The sequence below is a fragment of the Urocitellus parryii genome, chromosome 4, assembly GCF_045843805.1.
Source record: "Urocitellus parryii isolate mUroPar1 chromosome 4, mUroPar1.hap1, whole genome shotgun sequence".
Classification (NCBI taxonomy): Eukaryota; Metazoa; Chordata; class Mammalia; order Rodentia; family Sciuridae; genus Urocitellus; species Urocitellus parryii.
In genome coordinates this window covers 33,698,732-33,723,574 of record NC_135534.1, presented here as the reverse complement: position 1 = coordinate 33,723,574, position 24,843 = coordinate 33,698,732, and the positions used below count along the sequence as shown (strand labels likewise).

The 24,843-nt window shown below is 33.3% G+C and overlaps 1 protein-coding gene across 3 annotated transcripts in view; it reads left to right on the top strand.

Moving 5' to 3' along the window:
* Elp4 (elongator acetyltransferase complex subunit 4) overlaps positions 1-24,843 on the top strand; it is a 231,660-nt gene that overhangs the window by 134,802 nt on the left and 72,015 nt on the right. Inside the window, exon 10 of one of the 3 annotated variants that reach the window (XM_077797493.1) lies at positions 13,643-13,675. The exons of the other annotated variants lie outside the window; for them this stretch is intronic. Within the exon in view, the coding sequence (XP_077653619.1) occupies positions 13,643-13,675 (33 nt within the window). The remainder of the gene's footprint in view (positions 1-13,642; positions 13,676-24,843) is intronic. 3 annotated transcript variants of the gene reach the window in all.

The window sequence follows — 24,843 nt, the reverse complement described above, 5'->3', positions numbered from 1 at the left end:
TCAGAATCATACAGTAGCTAGGATGATGACTCTTTTAAAATATAAGACAGATTATGTCATTTCTCTCCTTAAGGCTCTCCACTGATTCTCCATTTCACTCAGAAGTCCTTTAGTGACCACCAAAATTGTATATGACCTGGCCACCTTAACTTTGATCTCATCTTTTATTCTTCTCCCACCATTTGCTCCAGTTTAGCAATGGCCTCCTTGCTTTTATACACTAAGCCTGGGGCCTTTTGCTGCTTGTTCCTTTTGCCTGAAATGTTATTCTTTCAGATGGTTTTATGGTTTTTTCGATGCTTTTAGATATTTGTTAAAATATCACCTTCTTAATGAGGCTTTTTCTGACTATGATTTTCAAAGTAGCAAAGTACCCCCATTCTGCCATTCCCAATCACTCACAATCTGTTTCATTTTCCCCCATAGCACTCATCACCTTCTAACATGCTGTATAATTTTCTTATGTATCATATTCACTTTCCATCTTTCTGGACAAGGATGTAGGCTTCTTAGGAACAGGAGTTTTGTCTGTTCTATTCTGCTTAATGTCTAACACATGATAAGATGCTCAATAAATATTATTAAGTTAAAAAGATTATAGGTTAGTTTATCTCAAATTATCTGTTTCCCTATTTAAATTATATACAAGAATGGGTGAATTTGGAAGCTTATTTGTAATAATAATATTTATTGCTATCACCAGATGTGGTGGCCCACACCAGTAAAGACAGCACCTTGAGTAGGTAAGACAAAGGATCACAAGTTTGATGCAGCCTCTAAAGCTCAGTTGAGACCCTCAGCAACTTAGCGAGACCTTGTCTCGAAAAAGACTAGAGATATAGCTTAGTGGTAACGCATTCCTGAGTTCAATTCCATTTACAAAAAAAAAAAATACATAAAAATATATATAAATATATATGTTGTTTTATATATATTTACATTTTCTATAACTATCATTTATTGGGTACTTAATATGTATTAAACATGGAACTAGGCACATCTTATTGAATCCTTACAACTAGCCCTCAGAGTCAAGTAACCAGGCTTTGAGAGGTTGTCACTTGCCTGGTGCCACATTTCCAGTAACTGGCTAAGTTTCAAGCCCATAAGAAACTCCAAAAGCTAAACCCTCTTTGTAGCTTTTGAGTTATGGTCACCTTTACCAAGTTGAATCTAATATCAATATTTTTAGTTGTCGTATAATATTCTCATTGTAAGCTAAATAGTAACAAAGAATATAACTTCTGATATAGATATATTTTACATATGTTTTCATCAAAACTGTAAATTATATGTGTATATAGCTTATTCATTTACTAGAATAGGTTCATAATGTGGCATAATTGACAGTCACAGTCAAATCACTGAGAACAAAATCTGATTTTATTCTTTCATTCCAATAGTTTCTAATACAGTCTCTCTTTTCATTGCTATGAGTTTTTCTAATGGTTTTTATGAAACAAGATGCAAGCCCCTTTAGTTTCTCTTTATTATGTAATTATGAGACTTTTTCTTAGGAGCAGGGCACTACACTAAAATGCAGCTATGCCTTATTTTGGTTTTTGTTTTATTTTATCAAATCACATTTTCAAATGCATTGATTTTAGACAAGAATAACACTGGAAGCCAGTCATGGTACACATGCCTATAATCCTAGCAACTCGGAGGCTGAGTCAGGAGGATTGCAAGTTCAAAGCCAGCCTCAGCAACTTAGAAAGGCCCTCAGCAACTTAGCAAAACCATGTCTCAACATAAAAAATGAAAAGGAATAGGTATGTTGTTCAGTGATTAAGACCTTCTGGGTTCAATCCCAGTTACCATTAAAAAGGAAAAGGAAAAAAGCATAACATTAGAAATGAAACATCTCAAAAATTTAATCCGTTTATAATTGCCACACCTACATATCCATTGGAAAGTCTTCATAAAACCAAGTTTTAAGGCCTTTGCTTTATTTTGCATGGTACATTGAAATTTTTAAAATATTCCAGTTTTTTTTTTGTGTGTGTGTGTGTATGTGTGTGTGGTTACAATAGTTTTCTAAAACACTCTACTTTCATTATAATTTGCAAAACTAGATCTTTAGCTTATGTTGATGTGATTATATTTTTTAAATGAGCTGAGTGTAATATTTAACACTGATTTAAATTCACAGAACAATTGAGAGAAAAGAATGAGTTCCCTTTCTCCCCACCCAACTTTCCCCCTGCTTTCCCTATTATTAACATCATATATTAGTGTAGTGCATTTGTTATAATCAATTAGTCAATAATGATACATTATTATTTATTAAAGTCCATAGTTTATACTAGGTTTCACTCTTTTTGTTGGACCTTCAATGGTTTTGACAAATGTGTAATCCCATATATCTACCATCACAGTAATATATGAGTAGTGAGCCATGAAAAAATCCCATTCCCCACCTCTTCATCTCTTTCTACTTCCTCCCTCTCTATCCCTAATCCCCAACAGCTTTGATCTTTTTACTCTCTCAGTAGTTTTGTCTTTCCCAGAATGTCATATAGTTGGGATCATATAGTATATAGCTTTTTCAGATTTACTTCTTTCACTTAGCAATAAGTATTTAAATTTCTTTCATGTCTTTTTGTGGCTGAATAATTCATTTCTTTTTTTCTAATTTGTTATATATGGCAGCAGAATGCATTACAGTTCATATTACACATAGAGAGCACTGTTTTTCATTTCTCTGATTGTATACAAAGTATAATCACAGCATTTGTATCTTCATACATGTACTTAGGGTAATGATGTCCTTCTCATTCCACCATCTTTCCTACCCCCATCCCCTTTCCCTTCCCCTCCAATTCCTTTGCCCTAATTAGGGTTCGTCTAATCCTCCCACATGCCCCCTCCCAACCCCACTATGAATCAGCCTCCTTATATCAGAGAAAACAATCAGCATTTGGTGTTTGGGGGTTGGCTAACTTCACTCAGCATTTTATTTTCCAGCTCCATCCATTTACCTGTAAATTGCATGATTTATTCTCTTTTACTGCTGATTAATATTCCATTGTGTATATACCACATTTTTTTTATTCATTCATCTACTGAAGGGCGTCTAGGTTGGTTCCACAGGTTAGCTATTGTGAATTGTGCTTCAGTAAACATTGATGTGGCTATGTCTCTGTAGTATGCTGTTTTTAAGTCCTTTGAGTATAGACATAGGAGTGGGATAGCTGGGTGAATAACTCATTTCTTTAATGATAAGTTATTTTTTATTTTTATATGTTCTTTTCAGTTATATATGACAGAAGCATCTATTTAACATATTTATACAAACATGGAGTACATCTTATTCTAAATAGGATTCCAGTCCTGTGGATATACGCGCTGTTGAGGTTCACTGTGGTATATTCATATGTATACATAGAAATGTTATGACAGATTCATTCCACTGTCTTTCCTATGGGTATACCAGTTTGTCTATCTATTTACCTACTAAAGAACATCTTGGTTGTTTCTAAGTTTGGGCAATTATAAATAAACCTGCTGCTATAAACATTTGTCTTTTATTTTGTGTGAGTATGTTTTCAGCTCATTTGGTAATTGATGTAAGAGTAATTTCAGCTCATCAGTGTAATTGATGTAAGAATATTTTAGCTTTGTAAGAAACTGCCAAACTGACTTCCAAAATGGCTGTATCATTTTGTATTCCCTTCAGCAATGAATGAAAGTTCCTTTTGCTCCACATTCTGGTCAGCATTTTGTGTTATCAGTATTTTGGATTTTAGCTATTCTGTAGATGTGTAGTAGTACCTCTTTTTAATTTCTAAACCCCTGATGACATATGTTATGAACATCTTTTTATATGCTATTTGCTATTTCTCTGTCTTTGGTGAGATGTCTATTTAGATATTTTGCCCATTTTTTTAATTTGTTTTTTTTTTTCTTATTGAGTTTCAAGGGGTTTTTAAGTATTTTTAAAATACTTTATCAGATAAATGTTTAGCATGGATTTTCTTCTAGTCTGTGACTTGTTTTCTTATTCTGATTTTCTTTCTCAAAGCAGAAGTTTTTATTTTAATAGTTAATCCTAACAATTTTTTTTGTCATGGATCATACTTGTGTTGTATCTATAGAGTCATCACCAAACTAAAAGTCACCTAAACTTTCTTCTTTGTTACTTCTAGAGTTTATAGCTTCATGTTTTGTATTTAGATTTTTTGTCTATTTTGAGTTAATTTTTGTGAAAGATATAAGAACTTTGTCTAGATTCATTTCTTTGCATGTGTCTATTCGACATCTACCATCTATTAAAAGACTATCCTTTTCCATGCAATTGCATTGACTTTTTTGCCAAAATTCAGTAGACTATATTAGTGTGGGCCATTGATCTGTTTATCTATTGTTCATCAATACCACACTTTGGATTACTGTAGTTTTATAGTAAATCTTGATTACAGGCAATATGTTGCATTGCTAGTGCTGCCATAACAAATATCACAGACCATGTATATGTGTACTATGAATTAAAATGCATTCTGCTGTAATGTATAACAAATTAGAATAAATAAATTAATTTTTTTAAAAAAAATCACAGATCAAGTGAGTTAAACAACAGAAATTGTTTGGGGACCAGAAATCTGAAATTAAAGTGTTCACAGTTTGGTTTCTTCTGAAGCCTCTCTCCTTTGTTTATAGTTGACTGTCTTCTTTCTGTGTTTTCTCTCTGACTATTCACATGTATGTGTCCAAATTTCTTCTTTTTATATGGACACCAGTTATATTGAATTAGGACATACACTAAAGAACTCATTTTAACTTAATTACCTCATTAAAAACCTTATGTTAAAATAGAGTTACATTCTTAGTAGGGGTTAGGACTTCATCATATAAATTTTACAGAAATGCCACTCAATTCATAGCAGGCAGTGCCAGTCCTGCAACTTTGTTCTTCTCCTTCAATATTCTGTTAGCTATTCTGGATCTTTCACCTTTCCACATAAACTTTATGTGGAATATCCAATATCCACAAAAAAAAAACTTGCTAGGATTTTTATTAGGATTGTATTGACTGTATACATCAAGTTGGAAAGAACTGGAATCTTGACAGTATTGAGTCTTTCTCTCCCTATAACTGAGTCCTCCCGGAGTTTATTACTCTCAAACTTAAAACTGAGCAATTAGCATTTATGGTTTAGGTTTTCCTACTCTTCTAGTACTGATTCCCATGAACATTTGTGCTCTAGCCGTCTGTTCAGGTAAGTTATGACTCTCTATATCCATCTGCCATTGCTATAATTTTGGTGCAGCAGTTTGCCGTGTGATTTTAATTCCCTGATGGATCTGTTGGATCTGTTGATTTTCATTTTGTTGAGGTTTTTGCTTTTTGTGGAGATGAGAGTGAGACATCCAAGCTGTGTACATGCAGGACTAGAAACTAGAAATCTCCAAATTACTTTTTATTGTTTTAATATCATTAGTGAGAAAGTAAGCATTTACTGCTTCCTCATGCTACAGAAGGAATAGAAATTAGGAATACTGTTTATTGAAACTGGCAAGAATCCCATTTTGACAAAATTTTATTTATGAAAATACTTCTATTTGCAACATTAGTTTTAAAAATGTATATACCCTGGAGCCCTGGTTTATAAAATGCTGTGGGCTTATGGTTCCACAGATATGTGTCTGAAATTGCCAGTTTAGGTTATGGATGGGAGATAAGTAAGAGGGAAGCCGATATAAATAATTTATGCTAAAGAGGTCAGGCTTTCCCATGTTGAGTATTTTTGAAGTATTAATTAGCTGGTGTATCAATAAATACAATAAGGCATGGTCGTACCTTTATTAACCTAGTGTTAAATTTCCTTAATGGAAACTATGGATGTCTATTCATTCTATTAGTAACACTTTGAATTAACCAGCTTGATAACTTATATTTTTGTAGAAATTTGAATTGACTCATACATTAGGATATTTTTTTAATTTTTGAAATTTGGCTTTATTTCAAGAGGGGAATTAAGAGCAGGATTGAAATAAAATTTCATTCTTTTCCCCTTCTGGCATATATCCAAACTGAGCAGATAAGCATTTTTAAGTCATCTACTAGACAGGTATAATTATTATTATTATAATTATTCTTGATTCTGTTCTGTGAAGGTGTTTGGAAGGGTATCAGGAACAGGGTTTGACTTGCTAGGTATACAAGTTTTGCATCATTCATACCATATAAAAGTGTTTGTAAACATAGGTACCACAATAAAGTTTCTTAGCATAAACCAGTTCAGGAATTAACACCTGCTCTATGTAAAGCAAATAAGTAAATATCATTCTTAACACCAGAAAAAAATGAATGAATACTACAGTAGAAGAGATTAGACATATGTTCAAAAATCAATTCAGGGAAAAGTGTTCTAAATGCTATAAGTCCCAAAAAAGAGAGGCTACATCTGTTTGAAAGCAAATCAGAAGACTGAAGGAGAAGCCAACATTTGTAGTGAATCTGGAAGAACCCAAAGAGAATACATCAATTAGGAAATGGTTTAAATGCATGTAAGAGAAAATTTAGCTGAAAGGAGCTTTAAGATATAAGGCTTTATATTTCAAACAGACCAAGAAGTCTGAAAGTAAGCAGCTGCTGGTGTTGATTCAGTGGTTTTTGTAATGTCAGGGACCAGTTCACCAATAAAACGCTTTGAGCAGAGCAAGTGACAAATCTGAGAGATATTGTAAATGAAATGCTGTACTTGATATTTGATTTTTGCCAGGATCTGAAGAAAGAAAAAAAGAAGAATCATAGAGTACTTAAGGCTATAAAATTAGTGGCCCAATAATAAGACTCATAAATGCTTATTTACATATTCACCTTCCTCATTAGTTGCTAGAGTTAGAAACATGCAGAAGCAATAAGCCTGAAAACTTATTATCTTGATTACCCTTACACTTACCTTCTTTGCCCCTTCTGAGACCCTACAAACATATTTAGAGCTGACTTCAAATACAACTTACTCCCAAGCCTAGCCTGATGGCTATATCTTACATTCATCTTCTCTGCTCTCTGGTTGCTCTGTTTTGTTTGTTATTGGTACTTATAGAGTTAGTGCCCTGATATTAATTGTTCAATTCTCTCATTTTTGTACATTTTTAACATATTTACAACATAAACTCAATTTGATTACATATTATAAGATATCCTACCATGTGTCAGATCTTTCAGATATTATTAACACAACCTTGCCTATGAAGTGCAGTAGAGAAAATTGGCATATCAAAAACTGTAAAAAGAGGAATTTAAATTATTAAGAAGCAGAAAAGACCACTATTTAAGGATGTCAATTCAGTTTACCATTTCATAAGCACAGAAGCTTCCATTTAGTAGGTATTTATGTAAATGCTTATTTAATGAATGAACAGAAACAATAATGAACTTTAAGGATAAGAAAGAAACCTTACTAGGTGAACTTTTTCAAACATGGTTTTGGTTGTCACAGTGATTGTCACTACTATTTAATGAATGAAACCAGGGTTACCTGACATTTAACATTATTCCGAATAGTCCCACCCAATGAAAAATGGCCACATCCTGTACAATTTTGAAATTCTAACTACAAAAATAAAGATTGATGTGTCACTTCTTCCAATGTTAATGTTTAAATTCAGTTCAGTCTCTATCAAAATCACAATAGGCTTTTTTGTGGAATAAATATGCATAGGTCCAAAAATACAATCTTTACACAAAGCAAAGCTAGAGGACTTGACACTACCCAACATATAGACTTATATTATTGACACAAGATCAATAAGCAAATGAGGCAGAAGAGTTAGAAACAGACCCACACATATATAGTCCTCTGATTGTGGTTTGGGAAAAGATGGGATTTTCAATAAATAGTACTTAGTCAGCTGGTATCCACATGAAAAAAAACAAGTTGAACCTTGACCACTTTGTCACACCATAAACAAAAATCAATTCCATATGTATTGCATTCTAAGTGTGAAAACCAAAGTTGTAGACTTTAAGAAACAAAACACAGGAGACTGTCTTCATGGGCAATATCTGGAAAGGAGTGGTAGAGTCTTTGGTAGGCTGCTAATAGTCTGATTTTGATCCTACCAAACAAATTATAAAATGAGATTCAACATATATACATATAAACTGTAAATTGGTATTATAAGACATAAAATGAAAACTCTTTACAAGAAGTTATGCAGAAAGAGCCAGGTGTAGTAATGCACCCCTATAATCCCAGTAGATTGGGAGGATGAGGCAGGAGAACTGAGAGTTCAAAGCCAGCCTCAGCAATGGCAAGGTGCTAAGCAACTCACTTAAATAAAATACAAAGTAGGGCTAGGGATATGGCTCAGTGGTTAAGCACCCCTGCATTCAATCCCTGGGGGAGGAGAAGGAGGGGATAAGAGAAAAGGGGAGTGGGGGGGGAGAGGAGGTTATACAAAAAGAAATGGTCATAATTGCAAAGAAAGTTTAATTGAAAAAAAGACATGTTGAAATTATTGAATAATTTACTCACCCTGAGCATTTTTTCTTCTACCTATTTCCAGTTACACAGTTAATTAAAATGGGCTTCAATGCAGTAGTGCATACTTCAAGAACACTAAAAACACAAATTTGTAACAGAAGAATTGAAACTTCACAAATTTGGATCCAAAGTTTAATGAATTAGTAAAAATAGGTGGAAATTGGGGGCTTACATGACTTTCATTAATAGTTTACTTTTATGTTATAAAAATTACATATTGAAATTATTTGGGGGGTAGACAATTTCTCTATGATCTGTCATGGCATAGTTCTTTATCTCATCTTCCCTTTAGTCCCCATCACTTATCAAAAATGAAGGCCATGCTTGTGAAAATATATATATTTTTTTTTTTATACATCAGTAGTATACAATTTATCTTGTCATATTAACTTAAGGCTGTCACTCTTTCTTATCCATACCAGTAACTTGTTATTATTTATCCTAGCACTAGTTTTTATATAATGTACCATGCTTCTGGATTTTGTTCTTGTGGGTTTTTTTTTCTCCCAGTACACAATAGCTCTTAATCTTAATTATCCTAAATACAAATATATTCACCATAATTAGTATCTAACTATTTTATTAAGGCTTCAGTGTAAACATAGATGAAGGAAGGAAGCTCTCCGGGATACGCCAGATCATATTATTTTTGGTTAATAATTTTAGATTCTCTTCCAGGGATAATGGGAAGCCATTTAAGTATTTTATGTAGGGATTACTGATTAAACTTGTATTTTAGGAATCTCACTATGGCAACTATATTAAAAGGAAGGGATGACAAGACTGTGAGTTGTAAGTCCAGTTAGGAAACTGTTTTAAGAAGCCAAGCTGTTATCATCATCGTCATTCTTTCCATGACCTTAAATAATTTTAAAAAAATAAGAGAAATGAGATTAAAACAATTGATCTTGGTCATTTGGTGAGGGAAAAGGAGGAGAGTAATCTGGCTCCAAAATTTCTGATTTCAGTGAGTATCTTTCACTAAAATAGGGATCATCAGAAAAGGTACAGTTTGGCAAATATAAAAAGGGGTCATGCAGGTAGAAGTAACCTGCGAATATTTAAATGTGTGAATTTGTTCAGGGGAGATAGATAAGCCAGAGATACAGGTTTGAGCATCATTATTATATAGCTGGTGGTTGAACTCATTAGAGTAAGTAAGATCAGAAAACATATTTAGATTTGGAAGAAAAGGAAAAAGAATCCTGGTGGAATAGTCACATGGAAATTGAGGGAAGAGAGAATTTTGAAGAAATAATGAACAAGGCCCCCGGGAACTGCAATCAGCGATGAATATAAAGTCAACGTGAGAGAGAAGTCCATTGCATTTGACAATTATGAGGATCATAGGTGATCACAGATCAAGAAGTTTCAGGGATGTGGAGTGCCAAATCTTAATTACATATTGTTGGTTAAGGACTGAATGAATTTTGCAATTTTTTGAAAGTATTAAAAAGTGAATGATCCCGGAACCATGGTACATGCCTGTAATCCCAGTCATTCAGGAGGCTAAGGCAGGAGGATTGCAAGTTCAAAGCCAGCCTCAGCAACACAGTAAGACCCTGTCTCTAAATAAAATATAAAAACACTGGGAATGTGGTTCAGAGGTTAAGCACCCCTAGGTTCAATTCCTGGTACAAAAAATAAAAATAAAAACATGAATGAAATGTTAGGAAATAGAGAGCAAGTTCTTGTTCCAGGTTCTTGAGTGTGAAGGAAAGGAGAAAGAGGAGTGGAAGAAGCAGGAGTAGGACAGGTAGATTTTCAATTCTCTCTCTCTTTCTCTCTCTCTCTTTTTTTTTTTTTTAGCCTCTTGTTCCTTGATGAAAATTTTGTTTTTGTTGCATTTTCATGAGTTAATGTTAAATTTTTATTTTTCTATAATTATCATTTGATAATACTTTGGTTAGCGTAAGTTTGAAAGACTGAGGGCTGCTCCTAAACCAAATTAAATATAAATACTCAGTTGTGTGATTTCCATGAATGCACTGGATTAAAAATATTTATGACAGAAATATGTAAAATCATGATTGAATAAAAGGAAGAAGTTGACAGCATGTTGGATAAATGTGAGATATCTTAACAAATGATTTTTAAATGAGGCCATCTGTTAAAGCTTGCTGATGCTCTGAGTCTGGAGCAAGAGGTTATTTATGTTTTCACGCAAATCAGGCTTTAACCAAAATACTTTTGGAAAAACAGATGCCTTATAAGAAATTCATTATTCCTAAAATAATTACAACCCTCTAAATGTTAACATCCCTTCGTACAAAGAATGGTATTATGCTAATACTGTTTATATATGTGAATGTGAAATTATTGTATCATTGCTGTAATGCAATGGTTTCTCCCTCTCCCCACCTCCATCCTCACCACCAGGAGATACATGCCTGTGTACCAGGACCAATTTTCTACTTATTTAGCCAAAAAATCATTGACCTTTGAAAGTCATAACACAAGTAGTTGAATTTGAACTAAAATTTAAAGATAAGCCTGATCTTTCAGGCATTTTCCTCTTTGACCACCAGCAAGTCTTAACAAATATTGAAATCGAGAAAATTTTCATAGCACACTATAGTTGTTCATATTTCATTTATGTTGGAAATTTCATGTAGTAAACAGGACAAGAAGGTGCCACTCTTTGTAATATTTTAAATCTGCACAGCGTATTCCTAGGCAAAGCATATACACTTTTAAAAAATGCAGAATTAGTATCATTTTGCTACGAAATGAACTTCCAGTGTTACTACTGTTTTGCTAATATGCATAGTCACAGGAATTTAAGGACTGTACAGTATGCACAAGTGCCTAGAGATAAAAATCATTGGAGTCCTTCTCCTCTATATCCATGTTAGATTAATTTGAGTTTGCATAAAAAGTGCAAATTTAGGTCTGGGAATGTAACTCAGTAGCAGAGCTCAGTAGCAGTAGCCCAGTATAAGTGAAGCCCTGGGTTCAATCTTCAGTACCACAAAAATAGAGAGCAAATTTATGAAGTTCAGAGAAAAAAAAACTGATGGGGCTTTCTATTTGCAATATTTTATCACATAGAGAAAGAATAAATTATATGCAGACTAATTTTTTGTTTGTTTCTCTAATTTATAGCATCTTATTAACTTTGTCACTGAATGAAATGCTAAACCAAATTCCCATAGCATGTTAGCACCTTTCTCAAAGTTTACCTTAGTACGTTGGGAAGCTTTTAAGCATAGACTCTTTATTACACTAATGAAAGTATTAATTATTAATGTGTTCCTATCCTGTGAGAATGCCTTCATACTTGCTTAAAAATAGTGGCTTACACAGTGGAATAATACAGCCCATTTCTCCTTCCCAGCTGCTCTTTGAGTTGAAACATTTATCAGAATGGAAGATGGAAAAAAGACTAGAGAATTATGTATGTGGAAGCATCTTATTGTGATAGGAAGTCTATAACCACTAATTTCCCACCTCAGGTTCCATGTGCTGTATTAAATAGTGTGGCATAGTGATTTAGAGTGAAGCTCTGCAGTCCATGGCCTGATTTTGAACATTCACTTTATCACTTATTTTCTGTGAGAGCTTAGCAGGAAGCTTCTCTCTGCCTCAGTTTCCTGATCTATTAAATGGAGGTAAAAATAACACCTTGCTTATAGAGTTGTTTTGAGGATCGAGTAAGTTATTATCTTTAAAAAAACTTGTTACAAGGCCTGATGTATATTAGTACTTTTTACTCAGACCAAGAAGCATTGCTCTGCTTATGGAAACCTGTTCATTAGCAGGCAAAATTCTACTCTCTATAAGTCCTCTGTATACCAAGGAACGGTTGATGGTGCCTGTAAAATGGGACCAAAATAATGCTTCTCTTACAAAGGAAGAAAAAGACAATATGTTTTCACATGCATTCTCTTATTTAATCTTCAGAATAATCCCTGCAGAGGATTATTATTTACTAATTTTTTTTTCATTTGAGAGAACTAAGATTTAGAGAAAGTACCTTAAATAAGATCAAATGTCTACTAGATAGCAAAGCCAAGAGTTAGTCAAAGGAGTAGCTGACTCAAAGACCATCTATTTCTACCTCACTCTATTGGCTAAATTGCTGACATTTGAGGGATAGCTGTTTTCCTCCCATTCAAATGTGTCTGCCTCGCCTCTCTTCAAGTGAGAGCATGCACAGTAGACTCTCAAACAATATTTGTTCATTAACCAAATACTTGTCTTTCCTATACATTTTACATCTTTCATATTGCCATTGCTTCTTTGTACTTGAACATGAGCTTCTATGGCTTCATGGAAAAGAAAAAATAGAATTTCATATATGATATACAGTATCTCAATTAAATCTAAATTATCTTATACTGAATTGATTACAGAGTCTTAATGAGAATGCATAATTCTAGAAGCTTCCTGTTCATTTCTCTTTTGATCTTCTTTATTTCTTTAGAGAATTTGTTCTTCCTATAATTCCTGCCTTTTACCCAAAACAATAAAATTCTTGCAATAACTTTAAAAACAGGAAAACCATATGAGTGATAAAGATTATAATAAGTATCAACATGTGTAAAACACTTATTAGACTTTGCAGAAATAATTAAATTTCAAAGTGAACTTTTCTTTAGTGCATCTTTTTTCAAATGCACAGAAACATAGAGTAATACTTTTATTTGGTTCAACCAAATCATGTTCTTTCATTGAAACTCATCCAGATTTATCTTTCTAATATCACACTAGAAATTGTTCACCATTCCATCCATCCTTCTAGCCATAGTCAGAGCTTTATAGGTTTAACATTTGTATGTACCACTTGTGTTTGTCTTGCTTTCCTCATTGCACAAAGCAGAAGACTCTTCCACTAACTAGTTGTGTCACATAATTTTACAACGTGGAAACATTACCTAATCTTACCAGGCCTCAATCCTAGTTGTGTGTCAGTCACTGCACCACTGCTTTACTTGTCTCATTTCATTTATCTTATAAATGTGAAGAAGAATCTAAAGAGCTTAAGTAATTCTACCAATGTTACGCAACTTCTAAGTAGCACAGCCAGAATTCAAATACACATTGTTTTCAAACTTTTGCTTAGTAAATTATTAAAACATACTTCCTCCACCATACTGATTCTGGAACATCAATTTGGTGTTTTTCATGCTCTTCACCCTTCACAGATATCTCCATTTAATCTCCAGCTAACTGTCCAGGTAAGAATGTGTAATGTCATTCTTAGTTGTCAACCTATTTTCTAGCCTAGCATATCTGAAGAATATGGCACACTTATGCCAGTGGCTTAATATGGAATTCTTAAGGGATGTGTTTTCAAGACCTGGGTGATAAGGAACAAGCATAGTTAGAAAAATCCCCATAGATAATTGATATTCCCTTTTCTCTGATGAGATCTAAATGAGTTTAAGATACTGTTCTGAACACTTTCCCTATGTTAACTCAGTAATTCTCACAGGAATGCTAAGATTAGGCCTATTATTATTATCCTTTCACCAATTAAGGAATTGAGGAGCAAAGAGAGGAAGTAACTTGTTTTTTTGATCAGTTTTTGCAAAGGTGAACTATGTATTCAAAGTTGGCCTGGTAAACTATCTTGCATGGATACCTTGCTAAAATTTTCAGATCATAAATTACTATTCTGCCACATGCCCACTTCTTTTCTTTTTTTTTCACTTTCAAATAAATTTATTTTAGTTATCATATACAAAAGACAATATGTCACATTTTTTACTGTCTATCTTAGCATTACATCTTCCAGTTCCATCTATTTTTTTATATTTCTAGTCTTTTATTTATTCATCTATTTTTTATTAGCTGCACATGACATTACAATTATCTTGACAATTCATACATTTGAATCAACTGGGGTATAATTTCTCATTTTTCTGATTGTACAGATTGCAGAATCACATTGGTCACCTATATACATACAGCAATCATAATTTCTATTCTATTCTGCTGCCCTTCCTATCCCCGCTTCCCCTCCCCTCCCCTCCCATCACTTCTCTATCCAATCTAATGTGACACACTTTTTTTTTCTTTTTCTCCTCACAACATCATACATGTAATCTGTAAAACGATGAGGGTCTCCTTCCATCTTCCGTGCAACTCCCCTTCGCCCTCCTTTTCCCTCCCACCTCTCTTCCCTATTTAGTGGTAATCTTCTCATGTTCTTTCTCCCTATCCCATTTTGAGACACCCCCCTTATATCAGAGAAGACCTTCAGCATTTGTTTTTTAGGGATTGGCTAACTTCACTTAGCATAATCTGCTGTAATGCCATCCATTTCCCTGCAAATGCCATGATCTTGTTATTTTTTAGTGCTGAGTAATATTGTGTATAAATGCCACATTTTTAATCCACTCATCTATTGAAGGGCATCTAGGTTGGTTCCACAGTCTAGCTATTGTGAATTGTGCTGCTATAAACATTGATGTCCCACTTCTTTTAAAGTATCATTTTCTTCACAGGCTGCTTTAAAAAAAAAAAAAAAAAGTCCTATTGACTTCAATTTCTTTGCACTTAAGAAATAGAGACAAGTTACTTCACCTTTTTCCTCATCTGTGAAATTGGGACACTAATAGTGTTAGCATCATGAGATCACAGTGAAGATAAACAGAAAATGCTGTAAGTACTTGGTACAGTACCTGACACCAAGTAAATATCAGACATTTGTAGTAATAGTCAAAATCTTTAGTGAGCATGCAGTCACACGTGCTTTCTTTTTCAAAGCCCCTATTTATGTACTTTTTTGTAGCTTTTTTCTCATACTTGGTTTTCACTCAAGATACTTTAGAATTGATTTTTAATTCTTACCAACACCAGAATTTTCTGCATGAGATTTCAAAAATCTTGGCATTAAAGAGCAACTGCTTCTGACATTTTAAGTAACTCAGCAAGGCAAGTTAGTACAGATAACTGAAATGATACCCAGTCTCAGGTACCTTCATTTTCATTGACCTCTTTTTCAGAACACTTATTTTTGTTATATATTTTATGAATTCAAACCATTACTTAAGATGAATTTCTTACTATGTATGTTATGTTTTCTGAGCCTGCTAATTCTTTAAGGAAATTAAGGAAAAAATAATGAATCCATGTTTCACAGGTACTTAATTTTTTTTATCTAGGGTAGTACTATAGTAATTAATGCTTATTTTATGCAAACTAGACTATATCTGTTAACGGACACATTACTGTCAAGAAAATATTACTTGTCTTAATTATCAGTAATGAAGCAGGGATAAGCTGCTCACTTAGATATAATATATCTAATGACCTTTTCAGTTAGAGGTTGTGATGAAAGGTATCAGTTTCACAAATTATGCTTCATTCAGCTTCTGGCCTTTGTGTAGATTAATGTTTTGTGGGTGAGTTTTAAAGTCAGGCATAAATTGTGTTTGGTGTTTAAAATTGATTTAGTGTCTTGCTTTTAGTACATCATTTTCTCATTTATAAAACCTCAGTTCTATCTTCAGGCTTAAAATAGATTGTTCATAGTAAATTTAGGATTGCTTTACTAACTGCTGATTTTTTTTAACCTTACCAAATAAAATGGTACATATATTTTCCATTTGTTTAACCAAAGGACATACTTACTGACTGAAGTTTCTTTGTTAGTTCTGAATTTAAGACGAATAAAAGGACAATGTTTATATTGGCAATTTTGAACTAGCAATATAAATATTCATAATACCATTTTTCCTATTTAAATTTCCTGAGGTTACACAAAGCTGGTTAGTTTGACAAAATTTATAGTATCCTTTAATCAACCTCTTACTGAATAACAAATATCTCATTCAAGAGGTCATAGATTTAGCTTTATTCAGACTAATAAGAGAACTGTCCCATGTTCAAAGTTAATAAATAAGGATTTAAATCTTAGGGGTCTAAGCAACAGAGCAATGAAACAAAAAGTAACTTTCAATTTTTAAGCTATTGAATCCCTTCTATATGCAAAGTTTTACTCAGAGGACCGATAAAAAAGTCTAACACAATTGGAACTATACTGCTTAAATTGAAAGATTTCTAAAATAACTTGAAGTAATCTAAGGCTCTGAAAGAGCAGTTTAGTTACTATGATCCTAATGATTGTATTAACATAGTCCAGAGACTAATGTGGGAGAGAGGAGAATACACACCATTTTTTCTAACACTTTCAGGTTAATGGTGAAGAATCTAAAATCTAAAGATATAATATAACCAGTCTAAGACCTAAAAAAAAATAATAAATAAATAGAAATTTTAAAAAGTTATAGTATTTCTGAGTAGTGGAATTTTTTCCCTAGCCCTTGTTGCCCTACTACTATAAATAATGAATCTTGAAAATTATTTAAAAACAGTTTCTGAATCACCTAATCTTTGTGTAAGAAAAAGTAGGTCACAGATTTTCCAATTTCAAGGGCACAGGAAAGTTCTGGCTACCCCAACAAACTGACTCTTCTTGCCCCATTGCTCCTTTTGGAAGAGTGTGGAATGACGGGTGCCAGTTCTCTACTCTGGCTTTGCCAAAGAGTCAGAAGCAGATAGCAAAACAGAAGTTTTCCTCCGTCGTACTTAAATTCTTTCAGTTTCTCAAAGTCATCACATGTATGTTACCTCTGATTGGAACCCACCATCTAAACAACAGTATTTAAATCTTATTTAGATATAACAGCTCCTCCATGGCCTATTCCTTGTCTACTTAACCAGCCTAACTTCTGTGTGTCCTTCAGGCTACCATTTAAATGTCACTGCCACCTCAGGGATTCTCTAATCTGACCATCCCAAGTCTGGATTATATACCTCCTGTTTGTGATCTCTGTCACAGCAATAACCACACAGCACTGCAATTACTTTCATCACCCGCTTCTACATATTCAGTTTCATAAATAGACACCACAAATGTCTTGTTCAGCATGGATCCTCCAAAGCCTAGCAGAGTGTCTGACACATGGCTAATGCCCTGTGTTTATTAGGGAAGGACAGAGAGTTCATATGCTGGACATAGACTCAAACATTCTAAGTAGAAGGCTTCTTAAACTGGTTTCATGTGGAGGAGTAGCTATTGACTTCTTGTATGACTTTGGAAGAGTTATCTTTAGGTCTTTATTTCCCTTTCCAACAGAATGATATCTTCTGTGCCTAGCCTTTGTCTTCCTGGTATTATAGCAAAAGTTTTCACTGTATCAGAACTTTCTTCTCAGTTTCAAAATTATAATGAAGGAAATAATTATGTCCTTTTTCTTCTTTTCTTATTTTTTTGCAGTGCTAGAGATGGAACCCAGGGCCTCATGCATGTTGGGCAAGCACTTTGCCACTAAGATACATCCCCAGCTGTCATACCCCTTTTAATACTAGATTAAAGGAATTTCTCCAGAAAAATAATTTCTTAAAAAATCATCTTATTCTTTTCTTAGGTCCTAAGAATTTTAATAACAGGCCACTTCCTTTATTTACAATAATCCTCTGGACTTTTAATGATTAAGCCTTTCTTTTTCTTAGATAAAATATTTATAGTATTCCTGTGAACTCTAGGATTTTATTTCTTTGTTTTATCCTTAAGAATGGTATTTATAAAGATTCATAATTTAACACGTGGACTATGTGGTCATGATGGAACCATTGTCTACAATTTAAAACACATAAACTTACTTCAGTAAAAAATAAAGTAGTTTAAAAACTACTAATCAGAGTCCCATCAAACACAGTACCACCCTTTCAACGATTAATTATATTTTTACTGTCAAGAGGGCTAGGGTTATGGCTCAGTAGTAGTGGGCTTGCTTTGTGCACATGAGGCACTGGGTTCAATCCTCAGCATCACATAAAGTAAATAAATAAGAAAATAAAGGTATCGTGTCTGTGTTCAACTAAAAAATAAAATAAAATAAAAATAAATTTTAAAAGCAGGTGATGAGGGCCTGGAATGCAAGAACTAGGATAAGAGAATTGTCACATGTTTTTCAGAAAGTTGAGAAAGAAAAAATTTAAAATTTAAAAAAAAATTTAATTTAAAGAAAAAGACCCATAGAACTTCAATAACAACTCCACTACATATCAGGAAATGCTTTTAAAAAAAAATACTTTTTAAGGAAAATAATGCACATTGCCAGAACAGCAATTTAACAGAACTAAATGGTCACATTTTCAAGTAAAATACGCCCTGGCATTTGAACAGCTGTTATATCTAAATCAGATTTGAATACTGTTGTTTAACCTTCCCAGCTGTAGCGGGGGTGGTGTGTTACTCTATTCCAGTATAAAATATGCATAGTATATTTAAACTTGAAACTTTAAACACATATTTGTATTAAACTGATAAATTTTAGTCATATAAGCCTATTTTAGCTAAACCTTTTATCTTTCTGAGTTATTTATTGTTCACAACTGTGTTTAATGTTTGAAGAGATTTTAACTAATTTAAAGATCTTTCCAAACCTTTCCATTGAGTTCATATCTTTTTATACTTTCATATTAGCAATGAACAAAAAATATATACATTTTCTATGCATGTGGTTATAACTGATTGATATAATCATAGGCAAATTTTATTGTATTTTTTCCTATAGTTTTTTCTATCTGATTCCCTTACCCCAACAGAATCTTCTTTACTACACAATCATGAAAATGCAAGGAGGAGAAACGGATTGCTGTAAGAAGGGAAGATAAAAGATTAGTACTTTTCTGGGCTGGGGTTGTGGCTCAGCAGTAGAATGCTTGCCTAGCACCTGTGAGGCCCTGGGTTCAAGCCTCAGCACCACATAGAAATAAATAAACAAAATGAAGGTATTGTGTCTAACTACAACTAAAAACTAAATATTAAAAAAAATTTTAAAAGGTTAGTATTTTTCAGTCTCATATTACTAAGGCTAAAACACATATAACCATGTACCATATGAATTTAGTGAATAAAAATTTGTTTATAAAAATAAACTAAATAAGTTATACTATGAAACATTGTACAACATTAGAAAAAGGTAATTGTAGAATAAACAAATGTTCCTAGTTATATACCACATACCCTTTTGCGTAGTGCACACATACTCCCTGATTCAAGCAGATATAAATGCATCTTTAGGTAGGCTTATGAGCTATATACATGCATACATTTCTCAGCCTTGCTTAGAAGCAATAATAGCACGGAATACTCCAAATACCCAGACACCAGGTACTAGGGGAAGAGGAAGGTCTCTTGGCAGAATAGATAATTCTAGGGCTAGGGCATAGAAAGTATAAAACAAAACTAGAATTTGTGCCAGAAATTAAGGAGATACCCCAAAAGTATTATACAGATATATATGCCTAGTAGCCAATGTAAAAAAATGAGTATTAAAATAAATAATGGAAAATAATTCATTAAATAAATGGAAATTCATGAATCCATATTGAGATGGATGGGGAAATAGAAAACTTCCTTTCAGTAGAATTCCAACTAGTAAACATTATTATTTGGCAGTCATAGTTGTGTTCAATTCAAATGGGAGTTTTCAGTGGAGTCTAAGACTGGTTAGTATATTCGATGAGTTTAAAGACATGAGGCACTCAGAAGACCAGGGTATCATATTTGTGATTTCTCAGCCCAAAAAGCATCATCATGGAGAAATACCAAACACATCTAGGCTTATGATTTGCCCACTGAATAAAAGTTCTATATTCTTGAAATCTGGCAGGGACATGAAAGACAGAATAAGAATACTGAAAGAGAATGAATGAAGTTTGAAGGAATTTGTGGGATGATAATAGTGTTATGTAGTTGTTGATTTCCTCACTCAACTGATTGTTTACTGATTAGGTAGGAGAATGTCCTTGTCTTAAGAAATGCACATTGGAGTATTTAAGTGGGATAGCAGTCATATCTGCTGCTTGAATGGTTCATGAAAAGGCTGATTTTGGGTGTATGTACATGTTTTAGTAAGTATATCTATATTTCAAAACAGAGAGATGGAGCACATGTGAAATGTTAAAAGTTGGAGAATATATTCTCAGTGCTGTAGCAAATGTTTGTAATCCCAGTGATTTGGGAAGCTAAGGCAGGGGAATCACAAGTTCAACCAGCCTCAGCAATTTAGAGATATCCTGTATCAATAAAATAAAAAGAGCTGGGGAGGTAGCTCAGTGATAAAGCACCCCTGGGTTCAGTCCCCAGTAACCAAAACAAAAAAAATGTTGTAGAATATAGTTCATAAGGCTAAGGAAGTCTTTGTTCTGTTCTGTTCTTAGTTTACTATGTCAGAAATACTTCAAAACAAATAATTCTAAAGTGTGTTATTAGGAAAATAATAAATACCTCATAATCAAGCGCATTAATATTTCTGCAGTAAACAGAGGTCACAGTAAGATTGATTTTAAAAAACCATAAATATCTTTATGTCTGTAAAGGCCAGGTTATGCCACCAAAGAGTTCTCGGGGTGATTTAGATTTTGCAATTGAGAGGAAGAGTTTTAGAACTATGTAAGGTATCTGAGGCCCAGGTAAGTTTTCCAGTCTCACATAGAAGTAACAGAACCAAATCCAAAACCAAGGTTTTTTATTTCAAACCCAGTAGTCCTTAGATGAGAGCTTGAAAATAAATCATCTCAGCACGTCAGAGACATTTGTGTTCAAACTCATACCTTCAGAATTTATTTAGGAAAAGTGTCAGTTACAAAGTATCTCTTAGAGTCTCATCGTTAGATTCACCAAGAGGGCATGTTGTGTATTGCAATTTTCAAATACATCTAAAGAAATATAGAAAACTTTTTTCTTGTCTTCACCTATTTTATAAATGGTAGTATGAATGTAGGAATAAGTAATCATTCCTTTCCTTCCTCTCATTCCCATTCTAATTTTTACCCTAGACGATTTCCCTCATCTTTACACTATTATAGAACAGACCTGGATTCTAATCACTACTTTCTTCTGGTATGAAATTCTAATCACCTAAATAGCCATAGTGCCTATATGTTTTTAAAGTTTTAAATAGCCATTGATTTGAACTTCTGGTCTTTCCTGGATCCTGTATTTCTATACCATTTTGGATATAGTAAAGGATTTTGCAGTCACAAGAATTCATGTTCTTTTTTTTTATGTCTTACAAGGAAAAAAACAAAAAAGTATTTTTGGATATTGGCAGTTATAAAGTCAATGTAGATATAAGTCCTTTATGGAGAAATATTATTCAGTTTTATCCTTTAAGTTGCCATGCTTAAATGGATTTTTCATTTGGCTTCTTATACTCACATTTTTATATTCAAAAGTTTATTTTTTTAACTGCTACATAAAAATTATACATATTAACAGGGTACCATGTAAAATAAATAAATATATATACACACACACACACACACACACACACGTGTGTGATATTTAGATCAAATTAGGTATGTCTCCTCAAACACTTAGCATTTCTTTATGGTGAAAACTTTGAAAATTCTTTCTTCTATGTTATTGAAATGTATAGTGTATTACTGTTATTCTCTTTGTACCATTATTTATTTTTAAGTCTTTTAAAAAGAGACAGGATCTCTCTGAGTTGCATGGTGCCTCACTTTTGTTGAGGCTAGCTTTGAACTCATGATCCTCCTTCCTCAGCCTTCCAAGCCTCTGGGATTACAGACATGCACCATTGCGCCCCATTTAGTGTCTTATTTTAAATGTCTCTCAAAAACAATGGTTATCTGAGCATAGTTTTGATTTGCATTTCCCTGATTGCTTCGAATGTTATATGGTTTTTCATATATTTCTTGAGCTTTTCCATTTCTTCTTTTGAGAAATGTCTGTTTAATTCATTTGCCCATTTATTGATTGGGTTATTTGGAGGGTTTTGGTGTGAAAATTTTGTAATTCTTTATATATTCTGGATATTAATCTCCTGTTGGAAAACTAACTGGCAAAGAGTTTCTTCCATTCTGTAATCTCTCTCTTCATGTTCTTGTTTCCTTTTCTGTGCAAAACCTTTTTAATTTGATACCATCTCACTTATTCATTCCTGGTTTTATTTCTTGACCTTTAGAAGTCTATTAAGGAAGTTGGTGCCTTCACTAATATGTTAGAGTATTGATGTTATATTTTCTTCTGGCAGTTGCAGAAGGAACTTCTGGTCTAATACCTAGATCATTTATCCACTTTGAGTTGATTTTTAGGGTGAGAGATAGGTATCTTTTTTCAGTTTTGATATATGGATCTACAGTTTTCCCAGCACAATTTGTTACAAAGACTATCTTTTCTCCAGTGTATGTTTTTGGCACTTTTGCCAAGGTGTTCATTTTTGGCACCTTTGTCTGATTAATTCTACTGTCCTTCCTATTTTCCTCCTCTTCCTTTCCTTTCATTCCCCTTTGTTTAATCCAATGGACTTCTGTTCTTCACCTCCCCATCCTCCCTTGTTGTGGGTTACCATCCACATAGCAGAGAGAACACTTAGCCTTTGTTTTTTGGGGGGACTTGCTTTTTTTCTTAGCATGATGTTCTCCAGTTTCATCCATTTACAGCAAATGCCATAATTTCTTCCTTTTTTGTGGCTGGGTAGTATTTCATTGTGTATATATACCACAGTTTCTTTATCTATTCATCTGTTGAAGCGCACCTAAGTTGGTTCCTTAGCTTGGCTACTGTGAATTGAGCTGCTATAAACATTAATGTGGCTGTGTCACTATAGTATGCTGATTTTATTCCTTTGGGTATAGACCAAAGAGTGGGATAACTGGATCAAGTGGTGGTTCCATTCCATGTTTTCTAAGGAATCTCCATACTGCTTTCCAGAGTGGTTGCACCAATTTGTATCTCACAAGAAATGTATGAGAGTACTTTTCTCCCCCCATTCTTGCCACCATTTACTGCTACTTGTATTAAAGAATATAAGTAAAGATAATTGCCAGAATAAACTCTTATTTTACCTAATCCACAGGATTTATTTTTAGTACTGTTCAGTAAAGACACCATTTTTAAAAAATGGCTGAACAAAAATATTTAATGTTGTATATAGCATGACAATATAACTTTACTGCTCAGTGTATATATCTTAAGTTTTTGTTATTCTCAAAGACTGGATATCAGTTGTTAGCCACAGTAGGAAGACAGGAATACATTGATGAATTGTATTCTGTCCTTCTAAATCTACTTTATTTGGTAAATAGTTGCATTTCCAAAAGTAAATTTCTCAGTCTCTTTTAATAGCATATGCTTACACATGTTGAGACAGGAAGGCTTTAAGAACTCATATTCTGAAATTTTAATTAAACAAATAACTAAGCTTGAATTTTAAAAAATTAAAGGGGGGAATGAGGGAATGGGAGTTAGTGTTAAATGTGTACAGAGCTTTGGTTAGGAAGGTAACAAAGTTCCACAGACGGAAAAAGGTTTGAATATAATTAACTTCACTAAACCTTACATTTAAAAAATGATTACGTGGAAGGGTCAAATGTTTTTTCTCATATGTAGAAAGTAGAGAGAAATAAAAAGTGAATAAAATAAAGGGAGTAGCTCACAAAAATAGAAGGGAAACCAGAAGAGTAGAGGAAAGTGACCAAGGCAGGGAGGGGAGCAGCATATAGGGAATGAAATCTACCAAATTGTATTGAGTCTCTATATGATTACCTCACAATGAATCCCACTTTTGTCTATAATGACAATGCACTAATTACAAAATAGAAGGGAGAGCAGTAAAATAGAGCAAGTGGATCAGGAGGAGGGAAAGGGGAGGTATGAGGGAATGTGATTGATATAATCATATACATAGACAAATATGACATAACAAATCCCACTATTTGTAATTATACTACACCAAAAAAAATAAAATTTAAAAAACAATCAAATGGTAAAATTCATGCTATGTATACTTTACCACTATATATTTGCATGTATTTTTATATGATTCATAGTTTTTCATCTGTAGGTGATTCTTGCCCTAAACATTAGCTAGCATTTAATCTTTAACCTCAACATACGCTGTTTATTCGTTTACTACAAGTACTTTTACTATATTAGGTATACAACACTTATTTTAAAAAATTAGTTCTTTAATTGGTTCCAAATTATTTTTTAGCTATGTGACTTTGTGTAAAGTCCTTAACCCTTCTGAACCTCCCTTATGTATAAAACAAGGATGTTAATACCTCTATCCACAGGTTATTAGAAGACTTTGGATATAGCTCAGTGATACAGTGCTTGCCTGGCATACATGAGATCCTGGGTTTGGGCTCCAGGACTGCAAAAGAGAGAGATAGAGATAGAGATAGAGATAGAGATAGAGATAGATAGAGATAGAGATAGAGATAGAGATAGAGATAGAGATAGATAGAGAGAGAGAGAGAGAGAGAGAGAAACAGGGGAAGGAGATTATTAGAGATAGTAGGGTAGTAATTAATATAAAAATGTTTGTTTAAATCTTTTAATTAGGAAAATGAA